General features: G+C 58.1%; 2 protein-coding genes across 9 annotated transcripts; one reads left to right on the top strand and one right to left on the bottom strand.

Moving 5' to 3' along the window:
- The first annotated feature begins 532 nt into the window (after positions 1-532).
- PKN3 (protein kinase N3) lies at positions 533-13,969 on the top strand. Of its 6 annotated transcripts, none has more exons than XM_043916670.1 (23): positions 533-906; positions 3,002-3,068; positions 3,196-3,436; positions 3,608-3,753; positions 4,905-5,016; positions 5,093-5,220; positions 6,232-6,415; positions 8,020-8,166; positions 8,256-8,365; positions 8,477-8,620; positions 9,047-9,122; positions 9,199-9,367; positions 9,564-9,666; positions 9,775-9,842; positions 10,158-10,221; positions 10,367-10,458; positions 10,889-11,065; positions 12,068-12,130; positions 12,273-12,349; positions 12,788-12,930; positions 13,018-13,125; positions 13,260-13,340; positions 13,447-13,969. In XM_043916670.1, exons 1-23 carry the CDS (start codon positions 548-550, stop codon positions 13,657-13,659), a joined length of 3,072 nt encoding a protein of 1,023 aa, XP_043772605.1. In that variant the 5' UTR covers positions 533-547; the 3' UTR covers positions 13,660-13,969. The 6 variants fall into 6 exon arrangements, with proteins under 6 accessions (XP_043772605.1, XP_043772607.1, XP_043772610.1 ...); XM_043916674.1 differs by lacking the exon at positions 3,002-3,068 and adding an exon at positions 1,145-1,246 and having other exon boundaries at positions 802-906; XM_043916672.1 differs by lacking the exon at positions 3,002-3,068 and having other exon boundaries at positions 665-906.
- On the bottom strand, positions 13,905-17,431 carry ZDHHC12 (zinc finger DHHC-type palmitoyltransferase 12). 3 transcript variants are annotated; one of them, XM_043916686.1, is made up of 5 exons: positions 17,274-17,431; positions 15,483-15,619; positions 15,049-15,126; positions 14,714-14,880; positions 13,905-14,567 (listed from the first exon to the last, which is right to left on the bottom strand). In XM_043916686.1, exons 1-5 carry the CDS (start codon positions 17,371-17,373, stop codon positions 14,243-14,245), a joined length of 807 nt encoding a protein of 268 aa, XP_043772621.1. In that variant the 5' UTR covers positions 17,374-17,431; the 3' UTR covers positions 13,905-14,242. The 3 variants fall into 3 exon arrangements, with proteins under 3 accessions (XP_043772621.1, XP_043772620.1, XP_043772622.1); XM_043916685.1 differs by having other exon boundaries at positions 15,483-15,722; positions 17,274-17,390; XM_043916687.1 differs by having other exon boundaries at positions 14,344-14,545.
- Between the last annotated feature and the right edge of the window lie 4,057 nt (positions 17,432-21,488).

Genomic DNA, 21,488 nt, shown 5'->3' with positions numbered 1-21,488 from the left:
GCAATAAGGAACCAGGGTCCCCTAGAAAGCCATTGCTAGAATACCTAAGATGGTATTTCCTGAGACGGTGTTTTTTTTTCCTCCTCAATGTTTAAATGTATATTCTGTTTAGATGAGTGCTTTGGGGCAAAGGCTGAATGAACAGCACTGGCTGAAACAGAGTTCCAGTCTAGTCAAATGATGGAGGGGGTGAGGGGGAGGTCCTGAGAGATTTTGGATTCATTCCTAATTTGGTATCATTTGGGTAAGGCTTTATTTTCCCACGCATACATTTTAACAGTGTCTACAGACAGAGCCAAGACTTCTTAGGGGGCGACAGGTATGATATTAGACCATTTTACACCAACGACATGGGAGAGAAGGAGAGATTTTTTCGGGCGGGAGCCAGGTCGTAGCGGGGTTCCGAGGGAGACGAGGCTGACCCGTCCCGGAGCGGACCGGCCACACAGGCCTTGCCCCGAGGCCGGCAGGCGGCGCTGTCCGCACCTGGGCCTGCCCCTCTGACTGCAGCGACCCAGCGGCGACTGGAGAACCCCCAACCCGGGAAATGTCCCTTTCTGTCCCTGTATCCCGGGGTGGGGCCCAGTGTCGCACGGGAGCGGGAACCACGGCCTCAGATGAGGCGCCCTGGGTTCCACATTCCGCGGGGACGTCGGATCCGGGGCCTCGGGGTCTGCACTGGGGCTCGATCCCGCGCAGCCGAGGGGCGACGCTGGTCCCCGGCTCCCGCCAGGGCCAGCGGAGCTCGGGAGGGGGCGCCGGATCCCGCGTCTCCGGCGCGACTTCCCGGGAAGTTTCAAGTAGGAAAGCCCTGGCGGAGGGGGCCGGGGCTTCCGGAACCGGAGTGGTGGAGAGGAGGGGCCGAGCAGCGGGAGCGGCGCCATGGAGGAGGGGGCGCAGCGGCAGGTGAACGGCGCCCGGAAAGAACGGGCTGCGGGCGCGGGCCGGGGTGGGGGGGGTGGATTGAGGGGGAGCTCGTTCACTGCCCCGGGCTCCGGCAGCGCCCCCCAGCCCCCTTCCCCTGTCCCTTCCCAGCCCCCTGCCCTGGGCCCCCTACACCTCCGCGGAGCAGATCTGAGCCCTGGGGGGCGGGGGGGGTAAGTGGTTTCTGCCCCCCTGGAAATGTCCCCAAATCACCTCCCAGTGACTCAGAGCCTCCGTCGGGCCAGCCCATGAGCACGTCTGAATCCGCAGTCAGGGCCACCAAGGGTGGGCCCGAGAGTTTCCTAAAAATCTATTCTTCCAGGTAGGACTCTAAGATCGATGAGCACCCGCTGGGACCAAAAAGGGGGCGGGTGCAGGCACACGGGGACCACTTCTCGGGGTGGGGGGAGGGGGGAGGGAGAGAAGCATGTGATCAGCAGGCGGAGGAGGCCGACCCCGCGCAGTTTGTGGGGTTCCTCCCGCAGCACACAGGAGGCGGGGCTGGGGGGACCCCCGGGGGAGGGGCATACATAGTCCAGCGGCCCGGGAGGGAAACTTCGGGTGCTCAGAGGCTTCCAGCCCAAATGGCGAGGGGGCGGGGTTGCAGCAGTAGGTTCGCGTGGGCCCTGGGACTGAGGTTGTGTGTCTCGTTATTGGGGGCCGGTGGAGGGGGAGGTGGCGAGGAGAAGTGGAGTTCTAGCTCTCGGCAAACGGGGATGGGGACGTCTGTGTACAAGATCGGGCCCCAGACGCCCAGCGGAAAAGGAGAGGTGTGTGCGCACTTGGCGGGATTCCAGCCCGGAGCCGGCAGGACCGCGGGCTCTGCTCCGCTCTTGGGGGAAGTGTTCTCCAGAAGACTCTTTGAGTGCCCCCACCCCTTGGGCAGCTCTCAGGACTGCGTCTGCCCCCTCCCTCCCTCCCCCTTCCTCCGGAGGTCCCTCGGCCTGTTCCCGCCGTGGCTTGTACACATTTTCCGATTTCCTGTTAACCTCCGCCCAGCAGCGGCCGCTGGGTGACTCAGGACCCCTGTGCCGGGCCCCCAGCTCCATGAGATCTTTGTTTGCTCAGGCCTTTGGCTCTGGCCCTCTGGCCTAGGGCCCTCAAAGGATTTCCTGAGGCCCGCCCCTGCCCTCTGACAGCCGGGCCAGCGGGCAAGCACAGGCCTGGGGTGGGGGTCCTTGAGACTGGGGTGGCCACCCCTTCCACTGTGCGCGGGAGATGGAGCGTGGAGAGGTAAGATGGAAGCTCTCACAGGGTCCTTGGGGTGGGGGTGTCATGAGTTACCCTGGGCCGAAGTCAGCTTTGGCACCGGTTGGTTTGAAATGGCCTCTGGGAAAGAGGTTTTCCTCTTCTTGCTCCCACTTGGGGTGAAGTGGTGAGAGAGCCTTCCACTTCCTCCCAAGAGCCGAGCTGCGCTGGGAGTGGGCCCCTGGAGACCTCCTCAGCCCCACGGGGCCTCTGCTTTGCCACCTGATGGGTCAGACCCTCAAGGGAGCAGCCCTGGCTGCTTCTACTCAGGCCACAGACCGCCCTGTCTGTCTGACCTCGGGAGGTCCCTTCTCAGTGCCGAGTCTCTTTTTTTGTTGTTATTTTAAAACATTTTGGTTGCTCTGGGTCTTTGTTGCGGCACACAGGTTTCTCTTGTTGCATGTTCTCTAGTTGTGGCGTGCGGGCTTAGTTGCCTTACAGCATATGCGATCTCAGTTCTGTGACCAGGGATGGAACCTGAGTCGTCTGCATTGGAAGGAGGATTCTTAACCACTGGACTACCAGGGAAGTTCCCGGGGTCTCTTTTTTTGGATCCTAGACTTGAGAGCAGCCTGATTACGTGTGGCTGGCAGGGAAAGACTGGGGCCCAAGAGACAGTGCCTTTCTGTCTCTGTGTTGTGGCCTTGAGCAAATTACGTCACCTCTCTGTGCCTCAGTTTCCTCATCTGTAAAATGGGGATGATAACTGCACCTACCTCATGGAGTTGCTGTCAGGTTCGACAGGTTCATGTCTGCACAGGTCTTAGAACAGAACACCCTATAAATGTTAACAGTTTTTTTTTCCTCTTCCCCTTCTCTCTGATGGCAGACGACAGGAACGTGGGCTGGAACGTAGCCTTGGGGCATCCATCTGGCTTAGGGATACTCGCTCTGAGGTCAGAGAGGCACCCTGTGGGTCAGTCCTGGGTGCCATCCACACCTGCCTCTCTCCCACCTCCTTCTGTGATGAGCAGAGGCTTTGGAGGTGGGTCCCAGAGGCCTGATCCCTCTGCCTTCCCACAGCCTGGGGCAGGCCATCGGCCTCTGGAGGATGAGAAAGAGGTGATCCGCCGGGCCATCCAGAAGGAGCTGAAGATCAAGGAGGGTGTGGAAAACCTGCGGCGGGTGGCCACAGACCGCCGCCACCTGGGCCACGTGCAGCAGCTGCTGCGGTCCTCCAACCGCCGCCTGGAGCAGCTGCATGGAGAGCTGCGGGAGCTTCATGCCCGCATCCTGCTGCCGGGGCCTGGGCCGGGCCCGGCTGGTGAGTGAGGAGCATGAGGAGGCCCCTTGGGATGGGAAGTGACAAGTTGACCCCGCTCCTTGACCTTGGCCCTGACCTACTCTCAGAGTTGGAGAGGAGTGAGCGAGGCATTGGGGGGGAGCTCTCGGCTCTGGAAGAAGGGTTCACATGCCCCACACTCTTTGCACACAGAGCCCGCAGCCTCAGGACCTCGGCCGCTGGCCGAGCAGGCAAGAGCCCGGCACCTGGAGGCTCTACAGAGGCAGCTGCAGGTGGAGCTGAAAGTCAGGCAGGGGGCTGAGAACATGACCCACACCTACGCCAGTGGCACTCCCAAGGTAAGGCCCCCTGGAGGGAAGAGATTGTGTTCTCAGATTATTCAAGAAGGTAGTGATCCAGCGGCTAACCTGATAGGGAAATGCAGCCTAGCCGTTGATCCTGTAAGGGAGACACTCTACCCTTAGTCTGATGGGGGAGGCAGGCCCCAAATCTCAGCTTGGCTCCAATCCCTTGTCTAACAAAGAAGGCAAAACACCAGGGTGATGGGGAATCCCAACCCAACCCCAAGTCTGGTAGGGAAGTCCCAGCTCCTGTCCCAACTCCCAATATGATGTGGAAGCTCGCCCTGATCTCATAATGGAGGCTTGACCTGAGCCTTTCCTTGTCTAGTCTGATGGGGGAGGCTCTGTTGCAGAGCTACTAAAAAGGGAGGCTTGGAAGCTTCCTGGTCAAGACTGCACTTCTAATGCAAGGAGTGCTGCAGGTTCAATCCCTAGTCAGGGAACTAAGATGCTCACATGTCATGTGGCCTGGGCCCCCCCAAATAATAATAAATAAATAATTTTTAAAAATAAGATATAAAGGATATTAAAAAGCAGAGACATTACTTTGCCAACAAAGGTCCATTTAGTCAAGGCTATGGTTTTTCCAGTAGTCATGTATGGATGTGAGAGTTGGACTATAAAGAAAGCTAAGCACCGAAGAACTGATGCTTTTGAACTGTGGTGTCGGAGAAGACTCTTGAGCGTCCCTTGGGCTGCAAGGAGATCCAACCAGTCCATCCTAAAGGAGATCAGTCCTGGGTGTTCATTGGAAGGACTGACTGATGCTGAAGCTGAAACTCCAGTATTTTGGCTACCTCATGTGAAGAGCTGGCTCTTTTGAAAGGACCCTGTTGCTGGGAAAGATTGAAGGCAGGAGAAGGGGACGACAGTGGATAAGATGGTTGGATAGCATCACTGACTCAATGGACATGAGTTGGAGTAAGCTCCAGGAGTTGGTGATGGACAGGGAAGCCTGGCGTGCTGCAGTCCATGGGGTCGCAAAGAGTCGGACATGACTGAGCTGAACTGGCTGTAGTTATCTGGTCTGCTGAGGGAGGCTTAGCTTCAACCCAGACTGATGGAGGAGGCTTGGTCCAGTCCCCAGTCTGACCAGGAAGGCGCTGGCCTCGTCCTGGCCTGATGGGGTATGTGTCATAATCCTATAGGAGAGGAAGCTTCTGGCAGCCGCCCAGCAGATGCTCCAGGACAGCCAGCTGAAGGTGGCCCTGCTGCGAATGAAGATCAGTAGCCTGGAGGCCAGCGGGTCCCCCGAGCCAGGTGAGGCCTGGCCAAGGGGACTGGGCCGGGTGGAGCAGGGCTGGGGCCTGAGGTGGCTGACCCCTCCTCCTCCCAGGTCCTGAGCTGATTGTAGAGGAACTACGGCACCGTCTACGCATCGAGGCTGCCGTGGCTGAGGGCGCCAAGAACGTGGTGAAGCTGCTTGGTAGCCGGCGAACACAGGACCGCAAGGTGCTGGCCGAGGTCAGACCGTGGTCCCCTCCCATTGCTTCCTCTCTGACTGGTACCACCCTCTGTAGTGGCCAGTGATACCGCTCGGCAGGCCATGAGGAAACCGGAGGCACATTCTTTTTATATATATAATTTTCTTTGTTTCTTTCTGTTTGGCTCTGCTGAGTCTTTGTTGCTGCTTGGGCCTTTCTGTAGTGGTGAGTGGGGGCTGCTCTCTAGTTGCGGTGCACAGGCTTCTCACTGTGGTGGCTTCTCTTGTTGCGGAGCACAGGCTCCAGGGCACAGGATTCAGGGCTCAGCAGTTGTGGCTCTCGGGCTCTAGAGAACAGGCTCCATAATTGTGGCGTGTGGCTTAGTTGCCCCAAGGCATGCGGAATCTTCCCAGACCAGGGATTGAACCCGTGTCTGTTGCACTGGCAGGCAAATTCTTTACCACTCAGCGACCAGGGAAGCCCAGAAGACACATTCTTGTCTAGATCGGGGGTCTCCAACTTCCAGGCCACGGACCGGTACCTCCTGTCAGATCAGCAGTAGCACTAGATTAGAAGTAAAGTGCACAAAAATGTTGTTTAGCCACTCAGTCGTGTCCGACTCTTTGTGACCCCATGGACTGCAGCACGTCAGGCTACCCTGTCCTTCACCATCTCCCGGAGCTTGCTCAAACTCATGTCCATCGAGTTGGTGATACCATCCAACCATCTCATCCTCTGTCATCCCCTTCTCCTCCTGCCCTTAGCCTTTCCCAGCATCAGGGTCTTTTCTAATGATTCGGCTCTTCGCATCAGGTGGCCAAAGTGTTGGAGCATTAGCTTCACAAAAACATAATGCGCTTGAATTGTCCTGAAACCATCCCTCCCACCTCCAGTCCATGGGAAAATTGTCTTCCACAAAACCAGTCCCAAGTGTCAAAAAGGTTGGGGACCTCTGGTCTAGACCTCATCCAGGGTGCCTCTGGGTGACCTGAGCCGCTGCCCTCACCATTACCCCAGGGCCCTGTATCCCCTGCCCGTATCCCTCCTGCAGGCTCAGGCCCAGCTCCAGGAGTCCTGCCAGAAACTGGACCTCCTGCGGCTGGCCTTGGAGCAGCTGCTGGAGAGACTGCCTCCTGCTCACCCTCTGCGCGGCAGAGTGGCCCGGGAGCTGCGGACTGCTGCGTCTGGGAACCCGCAGCCTTCAGGGACACTTGTGAAACCCACCGCCATGACAGGTACCCGGGAGCCCCTCCTATTCAGAGCTGTCCTTCCCTTCCAGGGAGGAGCCTGGAATTCAGTGGTGAAGAATTTTGGAGAAGATTTTCAATCCTGGCTTCACCATCCCTTAGCTGTGTGACCTTGGGCCACTGACACCCCCTCTCCAGACCTCAGTTTATCACTCTGTCAAATGGGGGTGATAACAGCACCTACTTCATAGGGCTGGTGTGACAATTCAGTGAGTTGTTGCACATGAAGTGCTCGAATTTTCGCACCAACCCTATGAGGTAGGTTCTATTATCGCCCCCATTTGACAGAGTGATAAACTGAGGTCTGGAGAGGGGGTGTCAGTGGCCCAAGGTCACACAGCTAAGGATGGTGAAGTCAGGATTGAAAATCTTCTCAATTCTTCCCCAGTGTGTTTCAATGAGGAACCATGAGAATGTTAGGCTGGACGTGCCAGTGTTAGGGAGCTCACAGCCCTGGAGGCCTTTGTACCCAGTTCTGGGCAGTTTGCACTATTAGAAAGTGCTTCCTTATCCTGAGTGGATCTGACACTATGGAAGCCCTGAATTTCCCAACAGGGACCCAGTGCCAACTAGAGGGCCCAGCCCCTGCCTGCACAGAGCTGGTACAGAATAGATAGGCCTCATCCCATTGTGAGCAGAGCTGAAGGGGAAAAGTACAGGGACTGCGTGGGCCCCCTCACCTGGCCTTGGGGAACCAAGGAATGCTTCCTGGAGGGGGAGGCATGTCCTTGATGGGCTTAAGGGAGTTGACCAAGTCAACAAGTTGGGGAAGGTGAGGGCAAGGTCTTGTTTGTTGTTCCCTCGCTAAGTCGTGTCCGAGTCTTTGTGACTGCATGGACTGCAACACACCAGGCCTCTCTGTCCCTCACTATTTCTCAGAGTTTCTCCAAGTTTGTGTCTGTTGAATTGGTGATGCTATCCAGCCATCTCTAGGGCTTGTTAAAAGGCCTAAAATTCAGGTACTTGAAGCCACCCCCTAAGCTGTCTTCCAACTAAGCACCCACATTCCTCCAGTCATTCTTTCTAGGATGACCTTCCCATCCTGGGCACTGCCTCAGTTTATAAGGTCTCTCGGAGTATAACCCCCCAGGCCCCGACTCCCTAAATGGTGCTCTTCAGCCCTATGTATGTCCTCAAGAGCTGCTAGAGTCCCACTGCTTCCTCTATCCTCGGAGGGACAAATCTCTAGTGACCCTAAAAATGAGCCCACTTGGTTGGCAAAACACACTGGTACCCACCACAGAAAGTGGGGCTGAGTTAGGCCCCGGGAGGAGGTGGCCGGCCAGGCACCCTGCTCCTCTGGGGCTCTTGTCCCTGGCGTGGTGCTGCCTAGGCCCGGAGTCCTGGGCAGCGAGAGGACTGAGGTCTGAGTCTGACTCCTCTGCCTCTGTGTCCCTGCTTCTTCCCGCACGTAGAGGGATGGCAGGAGGGGAGGACCAGTTGGTCGGCCCCCAGGGTGGCAGGTGGCTGCCAAGGCGTAAGGCGAGCAGGCTCTGGGTTTGCTACCTCCATGAGAAGGCAACATTCCTGGGGTCCCAGGGACCCTTTGGAGGATGGCATCTGATGATGGCCCCTCACACGCTCCCCGACAGGGACACTGCAGGTCCGCCTCCTGGGCTGTGAGCAGCTGCTGACGGCAGTGCCTGGACGTTCCCCCGCGGCTGCGCTGGCCGGGAGCCCTTCCCAGGGCTGGCTTCGGAGCAGAGCCAAGCAGCAGCGTGGGGGAGGCGAGCTGGCCAGTGAGTAGGGGGCCCCGGGAGCTGGGGAGCGCAAAGGTTCCCCCCCCCCGACTCCTGGCCTGCCCTGAGCCCCGACTCTGGTCTTGCAGGTGAGGTGCTGGCCGTGCTGAAGGTGGACAATCGCTTTGTGGGCCAGACGGGCTGGGGGCCTGTGGCCAAGCAGTCCTGGGACCAGACCTTTGTCATTGCCCTGGAGCGGGTGAGGCTGCCCTTGTGTGGACCGGGGTGATCGCGGTTCGTGGGGTGGAAGGCTGGACAGGTAGTGGCTGGTACCAGGCTCACCCCCACTCAACCTGGCCTCCCCGTGTAGGCCCGGGAGCTGGAGATCGGGGTCCACTGGCGGGACTGGAGGCAGCTGTGCGGCGTGGCCTTCCTGAGGCTGGAGGACTTCCTGGACAATGCCTGTCACCAGCTGTCCCTCAGCCTGGTGCCACAGGGACTGCTCTTTGCCCAGGTGCCCCCCGCGGCCCCTGCCCTCTGACCTCATGGGCCCATGGATCTGTTAACGTGAGAGGGGCCTTGGAGACTGTGCCCCCCCTGCCCCCAATCCACAGCAAGGAGTGGAAACTGAGGCCCCGAGGGAGGAGCTCTCCAGGGATGAAAGATTCCCAGCCACTCTCTGAGGACTTCACAGGAGAGGAATAGCCCGCGTCCTTGTCCTGACTGCCCCGCCGCGTGTGCGACCCTGGGCAAGTCCCTTTCTCCTCCAGGCCTCAGTTTCTCCCCTGGTACCAGTGAGGATGCCGAATCCATTCTCTCTGAGTCCCTGTAGCTCTTGCATCTGTTGACAACGGGCTCAGGCTGCAATCCTGGAGGCCGAGGAGGTGCCTGGGGCAGGTGGGAGGGGACTGGTCTTCAGCCCTGCCACCTGCCCCCACAGGTGACCTTCTGTGACCCTGTCATTGAGAGGAGGCCCCGACTGCAGAGGCAGAAACGCATTTTCTCAAAACGCAGAGGTATGGAAGGCTGGCGAGCAGGGAGCAGGGCTGGGCCCCTCCGGAGACCTTGAGACTGAGCCTGCTTTTGCCCCAGGTCAGGACTTCCTGAGGGCTTCCCAGATGAATCTCAGCATGGCGGCCTGGGGACGCTTGGTCATGAGCCTGCTGCCCCCATGCAGCTCCCCAAGCACCATCAGCCCCCCCAAAGCGTGCTCCCAGACTCCAGCCACAGCCCAGCGGGCCACCGACCCCGACTCGCCCAGGTGAGGAGCCTCGCTCACCCCAGGCTGCCTGCTTCTCTGCGGTGTCACCTCTCTCCAGACGCAGATGGTGCCTGCCCCGTGGCTCGTCCTCTGACCTGTCTGTCTGTCTCGCGTGGCTGTGTGTCCACCCCCGCCCTCCCTGCCCGCTGCTCTTCCAACTGTCTGTGCCCGGTATGTGTCTGCTTCTACCCCACAGTAACTTCCCACCCAAGAAGACCCCCTTGCGAGAAGAGATCCAACCCCTACCCAAGCCCCCTCGCCTCTACCTGGCCCAGGAGCCAACCCCTGAAGAGATGCCGGTGAGGGGCAGCAGGGCAGGGTTGGTCACCCTGGGGGCTGCCCAGGTCAGGTGGCAGGGCTGGAGGGAAGGAAGCCCTGCTCTGCCTTGAGACCCTCTCCCCTCGCAGCGCACCAAACGTCCCCACATGGAGCCCAGGATTCGACTCGAGCCGCCTCTGCCAGCCCCGGCTACCAGGTACCCTGGCGGGCTCACCTCGGTGTTTGAGGCTTTTATCCACTCATCTGGGTATTTGCATGTCAGACGTTCACACCTCACCCTGGGCTCCTTGGCTCGCTCAGGTTCTCACTCGTTGAACCCACATTATTGAGCTCAGCCTGCTTGCCAGACCCCAAGACACTGCAGTCCTGGGAACCCTGCCCACCTCCCCCGGGCTCTGGAGCCCCATAGAGGGGGACCACCCAGGATCGAGCACGGGGGGTTTGGAGCGACTCCTGGTGGAGGCCCAGCCCTTCCTTGTGCTGGGGGCTTCCTGTGCCCTTTCTCTTGCAGGAAACCCCCCCGGCTTCAGGACTTCCGCTGCTTGGCCGTGCTGGGCCGGGGCCACTTCGGGAAGGTAGGGGCTGAGAAGGTGCGGCGGAAGGGGGTGGGCAGGCCCCCAGCACGTTAGCTAGGGGGCTCTGGGCTCTGGGGGGCAGTGGGCAGGGGAAGTAGATTCCTGTACTGCCCATCTGTAACCCAAACCTCTCTCTGGTCTTCAGGTCCTCTTGGTCCAATTCAAGGGCACGGGGCAATACTATGCCATCAAAGCGCTGAAGAAGCAGGAGGTGCTGAGCCGGGACGAGATCGAGAGGTGTGTGTTGAGGTCGGGGGGCTCCCAGCACCCCGGCGTCTGGAAGGAACTCAGGACGGCAGGCCTGGGCTGGGCTGGTGGCTCCAGAAGGCAGCTGAATGCTTCTGGGGCTTCGAAGAAGTGACCCTGTGGGGCCAGCCAGGTCTGGGCTCTCTTATTAGCAACTGCAGTTGTGAACTGTGTGCCCTTGGGCAGGTCTCCTGTCTGTGCACCTCAGCTTCCTCATCTGTGAAATGGGAACAGGGTGGCGGTACAAGTTCAAGACCTGTGCAAGTCCGGGATACATATGAACTGTCATTCTACCCGCCTGGCAGTTTTAAGAGCTAGTGACCCAGGGGAGTTGTGTGGGTGACAGGGCACAGCCAGGGGAGGTCTTCCTTCCCTTTTGGGTTCCCTCCTTGCCTATGAAACCCACGCCCTCCTCTTGCAGCCTGTACTGTGAGAAGCGAATCCTTGAGGCTGTGGGCTGCACAGGGCATCCATTCCTGCTTCCCCTCCTCGCCTGCTTCCAGACCTCCAGCCATGCCTGCTTCGTGACTGAGTTCGCGCCAGGCGGTGACCTCATGATGCAGATCCATGAGGACGTCTTTCCTGAGCCCCAGGCCCGGTGGGTCCCCCTCTCGCCTCTTCCAGCCAGCCTTCCCTGGGCCCCCTGTCCCTGGCGGCCCCTTCATCCTGCTTCCTCCATGGTGTCCATCAGCCAAAGAGTGCGTGCAATCAGTGAGGCCTCGGTTCACATCCTGGTTATCAAACCCTCACAGCCTTTGTGACCTCAGACCTCAGTGTATATGGCGGTGAATTGGGGATAATAACTGCTTCATAGGCTTGGTGCATCGGTGGACATAACATTTAGAAATTGCAGAGCCTAGGGACTGGTGAGCAGTAAGTGACTGACAGATGGCATTGTTATGTCTTGCCCACCAGAGTGTGGACTCTGGAGCCCAGATTCACGTGTCAGCTCTGCCACTCGCTCTGTGACCCAGGGTGGGTCGTTTACCAGGAGTCTCAGATCCTCATTTAAAAAAATAGGCATGATGAAGCTTCTCTGGGTGGTCTAATGCTTAAGAACCCGCTTGTGAGTGCAGGGGACACAGGTTCGATTCCTGGTCCAGGAAGATCTCACATGTCTCAGAGCAACTACTGAGCCCAAGGGCTGCAACTACTGAAGCCCACACACCTCAAGCCCATGTTCTGTAGCTAAACCTGTGAAACAGTCATCATTACCCCCAGTTCACCGCAATGAGAAACCCATGCACCACAATGAAGAGTAGCTGCTGCTCACCGCAACTAGAGAAAGCCCACGCACAGCAACGAAAACCTAGTGCAGTAAAAAAAAAAAAACATAACATTTTTTAAAAATTAAAAAAAAAAATAGGCATGATGGTGCCAATGGAGGCTGTCAGGAGGATGCCAGGATGGGCATGTGGACACTTGGTGTCATTCCTGGCACAATCTAAGGGCCTGGGAAGGGTAGGCTGTTATCATGAGGAGCCTTGCCCCTGACTCTGGCAGGGACATCAGGGGTCCCCAGGCCATGGCCATCCTGGTGCCTCCCTGCCCTGTCCCCCACAGTCATGGGCCTGAACTCCCCCCTGCACCAACCCTCCAGGTTCTATCTGGCCTGTGTGGTCCTGGGGCTGCAGTTCTTACACGAGCAGAAGATCATTTACAGGTAACTTGCCCCCGGGATGCTGGGGGAGTAGGCAAGGGGATCAGGGGCTGCCCTCCTCCTGGGCTGCTATGAGGTGGGGCCGCTGTTCCCTGGGCCTTAGCACGTCTCAGCTTCTTTGGGGTCTGCCCTGCCTTGCCCTCAGAGACCTTAAGTTGGATAATCTTCTCCTGGACGCCCAGGGTTTCCTGAAGATCGCGGACTTTGGGCTCTGTAAGGAAGGTGGGTGCCTCCCATCCAGGAGCCTGTGTCCTCCTGCCTTGCTCGTTCCGTCGAGGCCAGCAGGGTGGCGAGCAAGTGGCATCTTCCAGGAAATGTGCCTCCCAGCCCTCCTTCCAGGGACCAGCTAGATGCATTGGCTCGTCCTTCCCCGCCTTAAAAACTCAGAGACCCCCTTGCCCTCGGCTGGAGGGAGAGCCTGGCCTGGGAGAGGGTGCTGGGTTCTGCTTTCTGCATGACCCTGGCACACAGGCTTCGCTGAGACTCACATTCCTCATCCATCAGGTGGCATGAAAACCGTTCCCACCTCCAAGGGTGTGGGGCAGGGCTCGGCACGGGGTTCCTTGCATGGAGTCCTAAGGGTTGGTGGTTGATTCTTACAACTAGAGGTTCTTGTGGCTGCCACAGTACGCTGGCATCAGTGTGGATGTTGGTTGGCAGGGATTGGCTTTGGGGACCGGACGAGCACCTTCTGCGGCACCCCGGAGTTCCTGGCCCCCGAGGTGCTGACTCAGGAGGCCTACACGCGGGCCGTGGACTGGTGGGGGCTGGGCGTGCTGCTCTATGAGATGCTGGTGGGCGAGGTGAGTGCTGGATGGGGAGAGCTGCTGGGGCCCCCAGGTTGGGTGGAGGTTGGGTGGGGTCCTCCCTGCTGAGCCCCCTCCCCGCAGTGCCCGTTTCCAGGGGACACCGAGGAGGAGGTGTTTGACTGCATCGTCAATGCGGAAGCCCCATACCCCCGCTTTCTGTCGGTGCAAGGCCTCGAGCTTATTCAGAAGGTAATCGCTGCAGGGTCCCAGGCTGGGCCGGAGGGCTACTTGTGGCTCTCCAGGCTCCCTACCCGAGAGGCTGGGGGCAGCAGGGCAGTGTCTGGGGCTGAGCGCCCTGAATGAACCCCTGTCCTCGCCCCCAGCTCCTCCAGAAGTGCCCCGAGAAGCGCCTGGGGGCGGGCGAGCGAGATGCTGAGGAAATCAAGACCCAGCCTTTCTTCAGGGTGAGCGGCCGTGGCCATGGCGGTCCCGGTGCCTGGCGCAGAGGGAGGGGTCGAGGGCCCACGGGGGCTGCTGTTCCCATCATCTGAGGTACGCCTTTGCCCCCAGACCACCGACTGGCAGGCTCTGCTTGCCCGCGCCGTCCAGCCCCCCTTTGTGCCCACCCTCTGCGGCCCCACAGACCTGCGCTACTTCGAGGGCGAGTTCACGGGGCTGCCGCCCGCCCTGACCCCACCTGACCCCCGAAGCCCCCTCACCGCCCGCCAGCAGGCTGCCTTCCGGGACTTCGACTTCGTGTCTGAGAGATTCCTGGAGCCCTGAGGGCCTCCTGGCCTCTCCACCCCCTGCCCGCTCCCCCACGCCGGACGGTTAGAGCCTCTGCTTTGCCCGCCTGTCTGCCCACCTGGGCACGCTGGGATTGATGGGCCTTTGGGGCTCGAGGTGGCAGCCATGGGGCTGTCGTGGGCACTGCTCAGTCACCGGGCGAGTGCTGCCCGCCCCCTTCCCCCGACCTCCTCTCCCCTGCCCGCTGCGAGACCTAGACCAGAAAGCGTGGCGCAGCGAGGAATGGTTTGGTTTTTTTTTTAATACTTGACTTGCTTTATGGTTCATTAAATTTATCAAACTGTGCGCTGGACGCAGCCTGGCTTGGGGGTGGGGCGGAGGTGTCCGAAGCCCAGGTCTCTCCTTGTGCCTGAGTCTTCCCCATGTGTCCTCTTCCTTTTCTTCTGCCTGGGGAGGGCAGAGCTGCCCACCGAGGCAGGGTACAGCCCCTCAGCTCCACTCTGAGGCCCGGAAGGAGTGGGCAGGAGTGAGGAGCCCCAGGCCCTTGGAGGGCCGACCCCTCTGGGTGCGGCCTCTCTGGTTTTCAGGCACAAGATGGTGGCCCCGGCTTCCAGCAACCCTAAACAGCTTGGCTACTGCCTTCCTCCTCCTCGTCCTCGGCCCAGAGGGTCTCCCAGGAGCCCGGGGGCCATCCACAGAAGAAGTGGGCCAGGTTGCGGGTCAGGCCGCGGTCGAAGGGGTTGCCGGGGCGCTGGCGGAGGTAGGCGATGCGGTGGGAGGAGATGAACTCCCAGGTGGTGGTGTTGCTGGCCACCAGGTAGAGGTGCGAGGCCAGGAGCAGGCCGGCCACCAGGGAGAAGAGCGACAGCAGCAGGAAGGTGGCGAACAGGAGCCCGCTGGACCGCAGCCAGAGCCCCCAGGGCTGGAAAAAGCGGAGGCCGGACCTGCAAGGGAAGGAGAGCAACAAGAACCCAGGGCTGGCGGCGGGGTCGCCCGAGGGGACGGCCGTTTGGGAGAGGGTCCAAGGCCCCTGAAGAGGGAGCCTGGGGTGCTGGTCCTCCCCCACACCCAGGGCGCCGGGGCAACCCACCATGCCAGGTACAGGGCCCACAGAAGCACCACCAGCTGCAGCGCCAGGTAGGCCACGAAGAGCGGGTGGTTGCGCTCGCCCACACAGTTCTCCATCCAGGGGCAGTGGTGGTCGTAGCGGCGGACACAGCGACGGCACTCACGGCAGTGCCGAGCCCGCAGGGGTTGCTGTGGGCACAGAGGGCGTTGGGCTTCAACACCGGCTCCCCTCTAGGCCCAGCAATGAGGGTGGGAGGTCAGGGCTGGCATCTGGGAGGCCTTCCTGGAGGAAGGGGGTGAGGCCAAGAAGTCTTGGCCTTGCCTGAGTCCTCCCACGGAGGTCCCCGCATCACCCACCAGCACCATGCAGTATCCGCAGCGCCGAAGGGGGATGGCCTGAGGAACCATGGCTGTCTGCTCTTCCTTGGCCTCCTCCTGAAAAGGGGGGGACAGAGGATGAGATGGGGGTCCCTTGGGAGGCAGCTGAGACTTGTGTGTGTCTCCCTTGGGGGCCAGCTTAGCTCTGGGTGGGCACATTTGGGGGCCCATCCATGTGTCATGGAGGTGGCAGAGTGGGGCAGGGTGCCCTGGACTGCGAGGTTGTGTGACTTTGGTCAGTTACTTCCCCTCTCTGGACCTTGGCCATTTTCTTATTGTAGGACGGGGCCCTAGGTCTGGCCAGATGATTCCTTGGGATTCCCTAGGAAAGCTCTCAGCTGAGTCTAGCATGAGACTCACTGGAGTCTTGAGTTCCCTGGTGGAGGGAGGAGGGGTTTGGGCCTCCTAGTTACCTGGGGCTGAGGCAGGACATTCACGTAGCCCGGGTCCATGAGTGACACGGTCAGGTAAAGCAGCAGGGAGCCCAGCACAAGCAGCAGGAAGGTGAGGGGCAGGAGCAGTTCCCCCTGCTCTTCCCACTGCCGCAGTGCTGGAGAGGCCAGAGGGGGAGAGTGAGGCCAGGACTGTGGAACGGGCGTGGTGGGGGAGGGTGCAACTGGAGGCGGGAAGTGTGTCCCTGGATGAACAAAGGCCTGGAAATGGGGTTTAATGAATGGTTGGGTGTGGCCACTACATAGGGTGCAGGAGGGAGAAGTTCAGGTTTGGGAGAAGAGAAAAAAAGCAGTTAATCTACACTATCTCTGGAGGGCAGTAGGCAACCATGGAAGGTTACAGGGCCAGATATATTTCTGAACGGCTTCCCAGGTGGCACTAACAATAAACCCTCCTGCCAATGCAGGAGACATAAGAGGTGCGGGTTCCATCCCTGGGTGGGGAAGATCCCCTGGAGGAGGGAATGGCAATCCACTCCAGTATTCTTGCCTGGAGAATCCCATGAAGAGAGGAGCCTGGTGGGTTACAGCCCGTAGGGTTGCACAGATATGACTGAAGCGACTTAGCATGCATGTTTCTGAAAGCCCTCTTAGTGCTAAAGTAAAGATGGATCAGAGGGGAGGCCTATCCAGGACACAGAGAGGAGTGTGTCTGGGCAAGGGTAATGGCAGGGGGGTTGACCAGATTGGAGGTAAGGGGTGATGGGACCAGACTTGGCTGGATATGGGGGACAGGGAGCAGGACTCTGGCTCTGAGATGGAAAGAGGCTGGCCAGGTAAGAGATGCACAAGAAATAGAGATAGAGAAGGGTGTGGCTGTCAGGTTGGAATGCTGTAGGGGAGCCCAGGCCACCTCCAGGGTCCAGCCCATGGAGGTGACTGAAGGTTTGGGCGAAGGGGGTGGAGGGCTGAGCAGGGAGAGGCAGGAGACAGCTAGCCAGACATCAGAGTGTGGACAACTCAGGTGCCCCTTGACTGTAAAAGAGAGTGGAGAAGAAAAGGAGGTTGCAGTGGGGGATTTCTTTCCAATGCAGAGACTGAACAGGTTTTTAGGCTAAGGGGTGAAGCCAGTGGAGGAGACTCAGGTCTTGGGAGGAAAGTGAGAATGACCCTGGTCCAGGAGCTTAGGCTGCAGTGAGGAGGAAGGGGTGGGGGTTGTAGTGGTGGTGGTGAGGAAGGGCGAAAGCCTATGCTGGAGGTGGCCTGTGGCAGGTAAAGAGGGGGAAGGATGGAAGTGGGTGGGTGGAATGAATGAGCGCTCACGGGGATGAGGACAGGAGGGACAGGCTGCTCCCCTCTGCCGTGTCCTCTTGCCTGAAGGTGGGGAGCCCGGACTTGGGGCAGCTAGGGCCACGCAGGGATGGGGTGGGCGGGATGCCAGCCCTTCATCTAGTTGATCCTCGGAATCTTGGGAGTCAATTCCCGGGAAGGGTCGGGCGGGTCCCAGGATCAGGGAAGATGGGGTCTCGAGCGGGTCGTCGAATCAGGTGGGCACCGGGTGGGTCCTGGGACAGACAAGGGTATCTGGCAGGGATCAGGAAGATTCTGGGATTAATTAGGGATCAACTGAGTATTAGGCGGAAAGCAGGTGGCTCTTGGAATGAGAGGTGGGGAGGGGGCCTCTGGCGCGGGAAGAGTCAGGGGGAAATCCCAGGATCTCCGGGGGGTTCGACAAGGGACTCAGTGAGACCCAAACATCTGGGGAATCACGCGGGGTCGGGTGGGTCCGGGGTCGCGAGGGTTCCGGCTCACCGGTATCATGCAGGAAGAGTACCAACGTGATCCCCCAGGTCAGCACAGTATGCCCGGTCCGCACCAGGACCCCAGGGGTGAGGAGCGCCCAGGGCGCCATCGCCTCGGCCCCGGGCCCCACCCGGAAGAAGCGCTCAGAGGGGCGGGCCCTCCGAGGAACAGGGCCCACGGCCACCCGGGGATTGGCGGATACGGGCTGTGGGCGTGGCCGGATTGGGCCAGGGAGGCCGCCTATTGGGCGACAGCTGCGGTTTAGTAGGCCCTCGAGCCAACAGGTGCCTGAAGAAGCTGAGGGCGGGGCCGGCGCGCGCGCAGCCGGTAACTCCCCCAGCTCCACCCCCCACCCCCCCCCACCCCCAGCATCCAGGTAACTTTCAAAAACCGAGCTCCAGTCGCGAGTCCCGCTCCAGTCCCGCTGGAGTTCCACCACCCGCTCCCTGGCCACAACCTCACGCAAGCGTCCAGGAAGATCCAGGTGTTGTGACTCAAGGTGGCAGAATTGCGCCCGGTTCGGAGATGAGATGCTCGAAGACTCAAGAGAGGCAGGACTAAACCAAAGTGACTTCTGGGTGATAACTTTACCATTTTCAGATTTTGCAGACGGGATGAGACCAGAGTGGAGGTACGTGGTAGCAGATTCTGACTATGAGGGTCCTGACTGGGTCAGAGCCGGAAATCCCAGCACTGCCCCTTCCTACCTGTGTGCGCTTGGGCAAGTTACAAAACCACGCGGAGTTCCGTTTCTGTCTGTATGATGGAGATGATAATAGTACCCCTCCTCAGGTGGTTGGAGGACTAAATGTTGGAAATAGTGCCTAGTACAGGACTGACTTGTCGCCTCAGCTCTAAACCAGCACCTACACCCAATGACTGGCCCAACCTAGGGTTTCAGGCTAATCTACCATAAAGCCTAGTCATTCACTGCTTACATTCCTTTACTGTGTTCCTAGGGCCTTCCCCATCCAGCCCTGCCTTTCCTCCCACTGATACCAACATCCACCTTCCTCCATCAGATTAGTGCCCTCCTCACTCCGCAGTATACTCATATGACATTTGTTGTTTTTGTCAGCTCAGCATCCCCTTTTCTGTTGGAGAACTGACTCCATCCTGTGTGGATCTGGAAGAACTATGTCCCTCACTTTATAGGGTGGTGGGAGAGAGACCGTGGGCATGTGACTAGAAGGCAAACTCGGTCCTCAGCTCATTATTCCCAGTGATTGGATCTAAGTGGTGGGCATGTGACTTGGAAGGGTCAATCAGAATAATTCCATGAGAGTATGCTATAGATGCTGAGAGAGAAAGAGGCATTCTTTTGGATCTCAAGCATGAGGAATAGGATATAATGGCAATTGGCAGCCCGTTTTATGCTATGTGGTGAGAGACTCTGGTGGAAGAGGAGGCCAACTATAAAGAGATGTAGAGATAACCAGCACTGAAATAGGGAGTGAGAAAGTCTTTTTTTTTTTTTTAAAGATATTTATTTATTTGGGTGTGCCGGGTCTTAGTTGTGGCATGCAGGATCTTTAGTTGCAGCATAAGACATTTTTAGTTGCAGCATGTGAACTCTTAGTTGCGGCATGTGGGGTCTAGTTCCCTGACCCCATGTGGGATCTTCTCGGACCAGGGGTCAAACCAATATCCCCTTCATTGGCAGGGGATTGAGCTCAGGCCCCCTTCACTGGTAGTGCAGAATCTTAGCCACTTGACCACCAGGGAAGTCTGGAGAGATGGTCTTAAAAACATGGTCTGAGCCCCTAGATCCAACTGTTACTAAGGCTGATCTTTAACACCAGATTCCCAGTTGCATTAATGAAATTCCTCCTACCTTTGACTAACTTAGGTAAGTGTTTGAGTGTCTGTCACTTGTAGCTCTGTCTTAATTACTGCAATGGTTGCATGGCTTAGTGTGCCAAGTGGGGACATCTACTAATTGTGGGACTTCCCTGGTGGCTCAATGCTGAAGAATCTGCCTGCTAATGCAGAGGGACACTGGTTTGATCCCCGGTCCAAGAAGATCCCACATGCCTTGAAGCAGCTGAGCCCGTGAGACATAACTACTGAGCCTGTGCTCTAGAGCCTGAGACCCACAACTACTGAGCCCACATGTTGCAATTACTGAAGCCTGCATGCCACAGAGCCGTGCCGCAGTGAAAAGCCCGCACATGGCAACAAAGAGTAGCCCCCACTCACTGCAGTGAGAAAGAGGAAGCCCACAAACAGCAATGAAGACCCAGCACAAACAAAAACAAATTTTATTTATTTAGTTTTTTAATAAATTTTAAAGAAGAAAGAAACCTGAGGATTCCATGAGTCAGCCGCTATGCTGGTGTTAAAGATTAAAATAAGGTTGAACATTAGTTAAAGTTGTAAGGACAAGATTTTACTCAGTAATATACTACTGCGGTAGGGAACAGGATCCAACAAGAACTGAATGTAACTTTGATTTGTACAGAGGTGATTGGGTATTTTAAAGGGAGAATGAGGAAAAAAAAAAAAAATAAAGGGAGAATGAGGGAGTAGAGATGGGGAAGGGCAGGGGCTTGATGAGACTCAGGGAAGTGAAGACTTGCAAAGAGCGGGTTAGGGTAAATGCTCATTAAGCCAACTGTGTCTGCTAGCTGGCAGCAACTGAAGTTAGGCTGCTGTCCTCCCTCGGAGACTGGGAGACAGAGGCCTGATCCTTCCTGATGATTACATTTTAAAGGGATGGCTTCCAGGTGCTTGAGAAAGATGCTGCTGAGTTATAGGAGGTACAGATACACCTGAGAGGAACAGAGGAAGCATTCACAACTTTAAGCTATTTTTAGTAAATGCTCTAAGAAAGGCTATTCAGGTGTTAAACAGCAAATTCTTTTTTTTTAATATAATTTTATTTTTTTAATATCTGGCTATGCTGGGTCTTGGTTGCTGCATGGACTTTTCTCTAGTTGTGGTAAGCGGAGGCTATTCTCTCTAGTTGCAGTGGCTTCTCTTGTTGCAGAGCACAGGCTCTGGGGCGTGGACTTCGGCACATAGGCCCAATAGCCTCAGCTCCTGGGACCTAAAGCACAGGCTCAGTAGTTGTGTGGGCTTAGTTGCTCTGTGGCACGTGGGATCTTCCTGGATCAGGGATCAATCCTGTGTCTCCTGCATTGGCGGGTGGATTCTTTACCACCGAATCACAGGAGAAGACCCAAACAGTAAATTCTTTTGGCAGCCTGTAGGTTTCTCAGGCAGGCGCTTTAAGTGGGGGTGTTGGGTAGCGTCATCTTCCAAGTGTGACCCAGGGCTCTTAGAAACGCTACGTGTGAAGTCAGAGGAGGGAGTGGATGAAATCCCTGGAGCTGAAGAGTTTGTAGTTTTCATAGGCCGAGGCTGAGGCCTGGTGGAGAGGAGGGCATGGAGCTGGCTCCAGTCTGGTCTAGCAGAGAATCTCTCACTGGGCGCTGGCACGTGTGGGAAAAGGTCCACCTGATCTGGGACCAGCGCCTGACTGTTCTTGGGGAAGAGCCCTCCACCGTTGGGTGCGGCCTCAGTACTACCTCGGGGGCATGGAGAGCACTGCTGACAGTTACTCTGGGACAAACAGCTGGTGTAAACGCGGACTCTGCTGGGCAAAGCCCAGTCACCTCACAACTTGGCCCCGGCGCCCCTGATCCTTCCCTCTGCGGCAGCCACGGGGGCCACTTCACGGTTCTCCCTGAAAGGCCCTTCCCCTGGCAGAGGCCCTCTGTCTAGGACCCTCCTTTCCCTGGCCCTCTACAGCCAGGCCTGGCAGCCTTGTCTTCTTGCTGGATTCAGCTCGAAGGTCTCCCTTGTGAGAAGCCTCCCCTGCCCGCACCGGGACACTGTCCTCGCCTGCAGTCCTGCTGGCCCGCCTGAGGGGCCTGCTCTGAGTGTTCCCTTCTGCCCGCTCCTCACACACCGTCGTCATCTCGTATTTAACATTTGTCTCTACCATCAGACAGTTGCAGGCAGGGACACAGATCCTCAGTGTCTGGGCACAGGGGTCTGGAGAGACTGCAGAGGAAAAGCAGGTGTTCCAGCCCCATCTGCTACTGCCGAAGAATGGATGCTTTTGAACTGCGGTGTTGGGAGAAGACTCTTGAGAGCCCCTCGGACTGCAAGGAGATCCAACCAGTCCATCTTAAAGGAAATCAGTCGTGAATATTCATTGGAAGGACTGATGCTGAAGCTGAAACTCCAATACTTTGGTTGCCTCATGCAAAGAACTGA

Source organism: Cervus elaphus, chromosome 11 (assembly GCF_910594005.1).
Source record: "Cervus elaphus chromosome 11, mCerEla1.1, whole genome shotgun sequence".
Lineage (NCBI taxonomy): Eukaryota > Metazoa > Chordata > Mammalia > Artiodactyla > Cervidae > Cervus > Cervus elaphus.
Note: the sequence above shows the minus strand (reverse complement) of the source record. Positions and strands in the feature narration are given on the sequence as shown.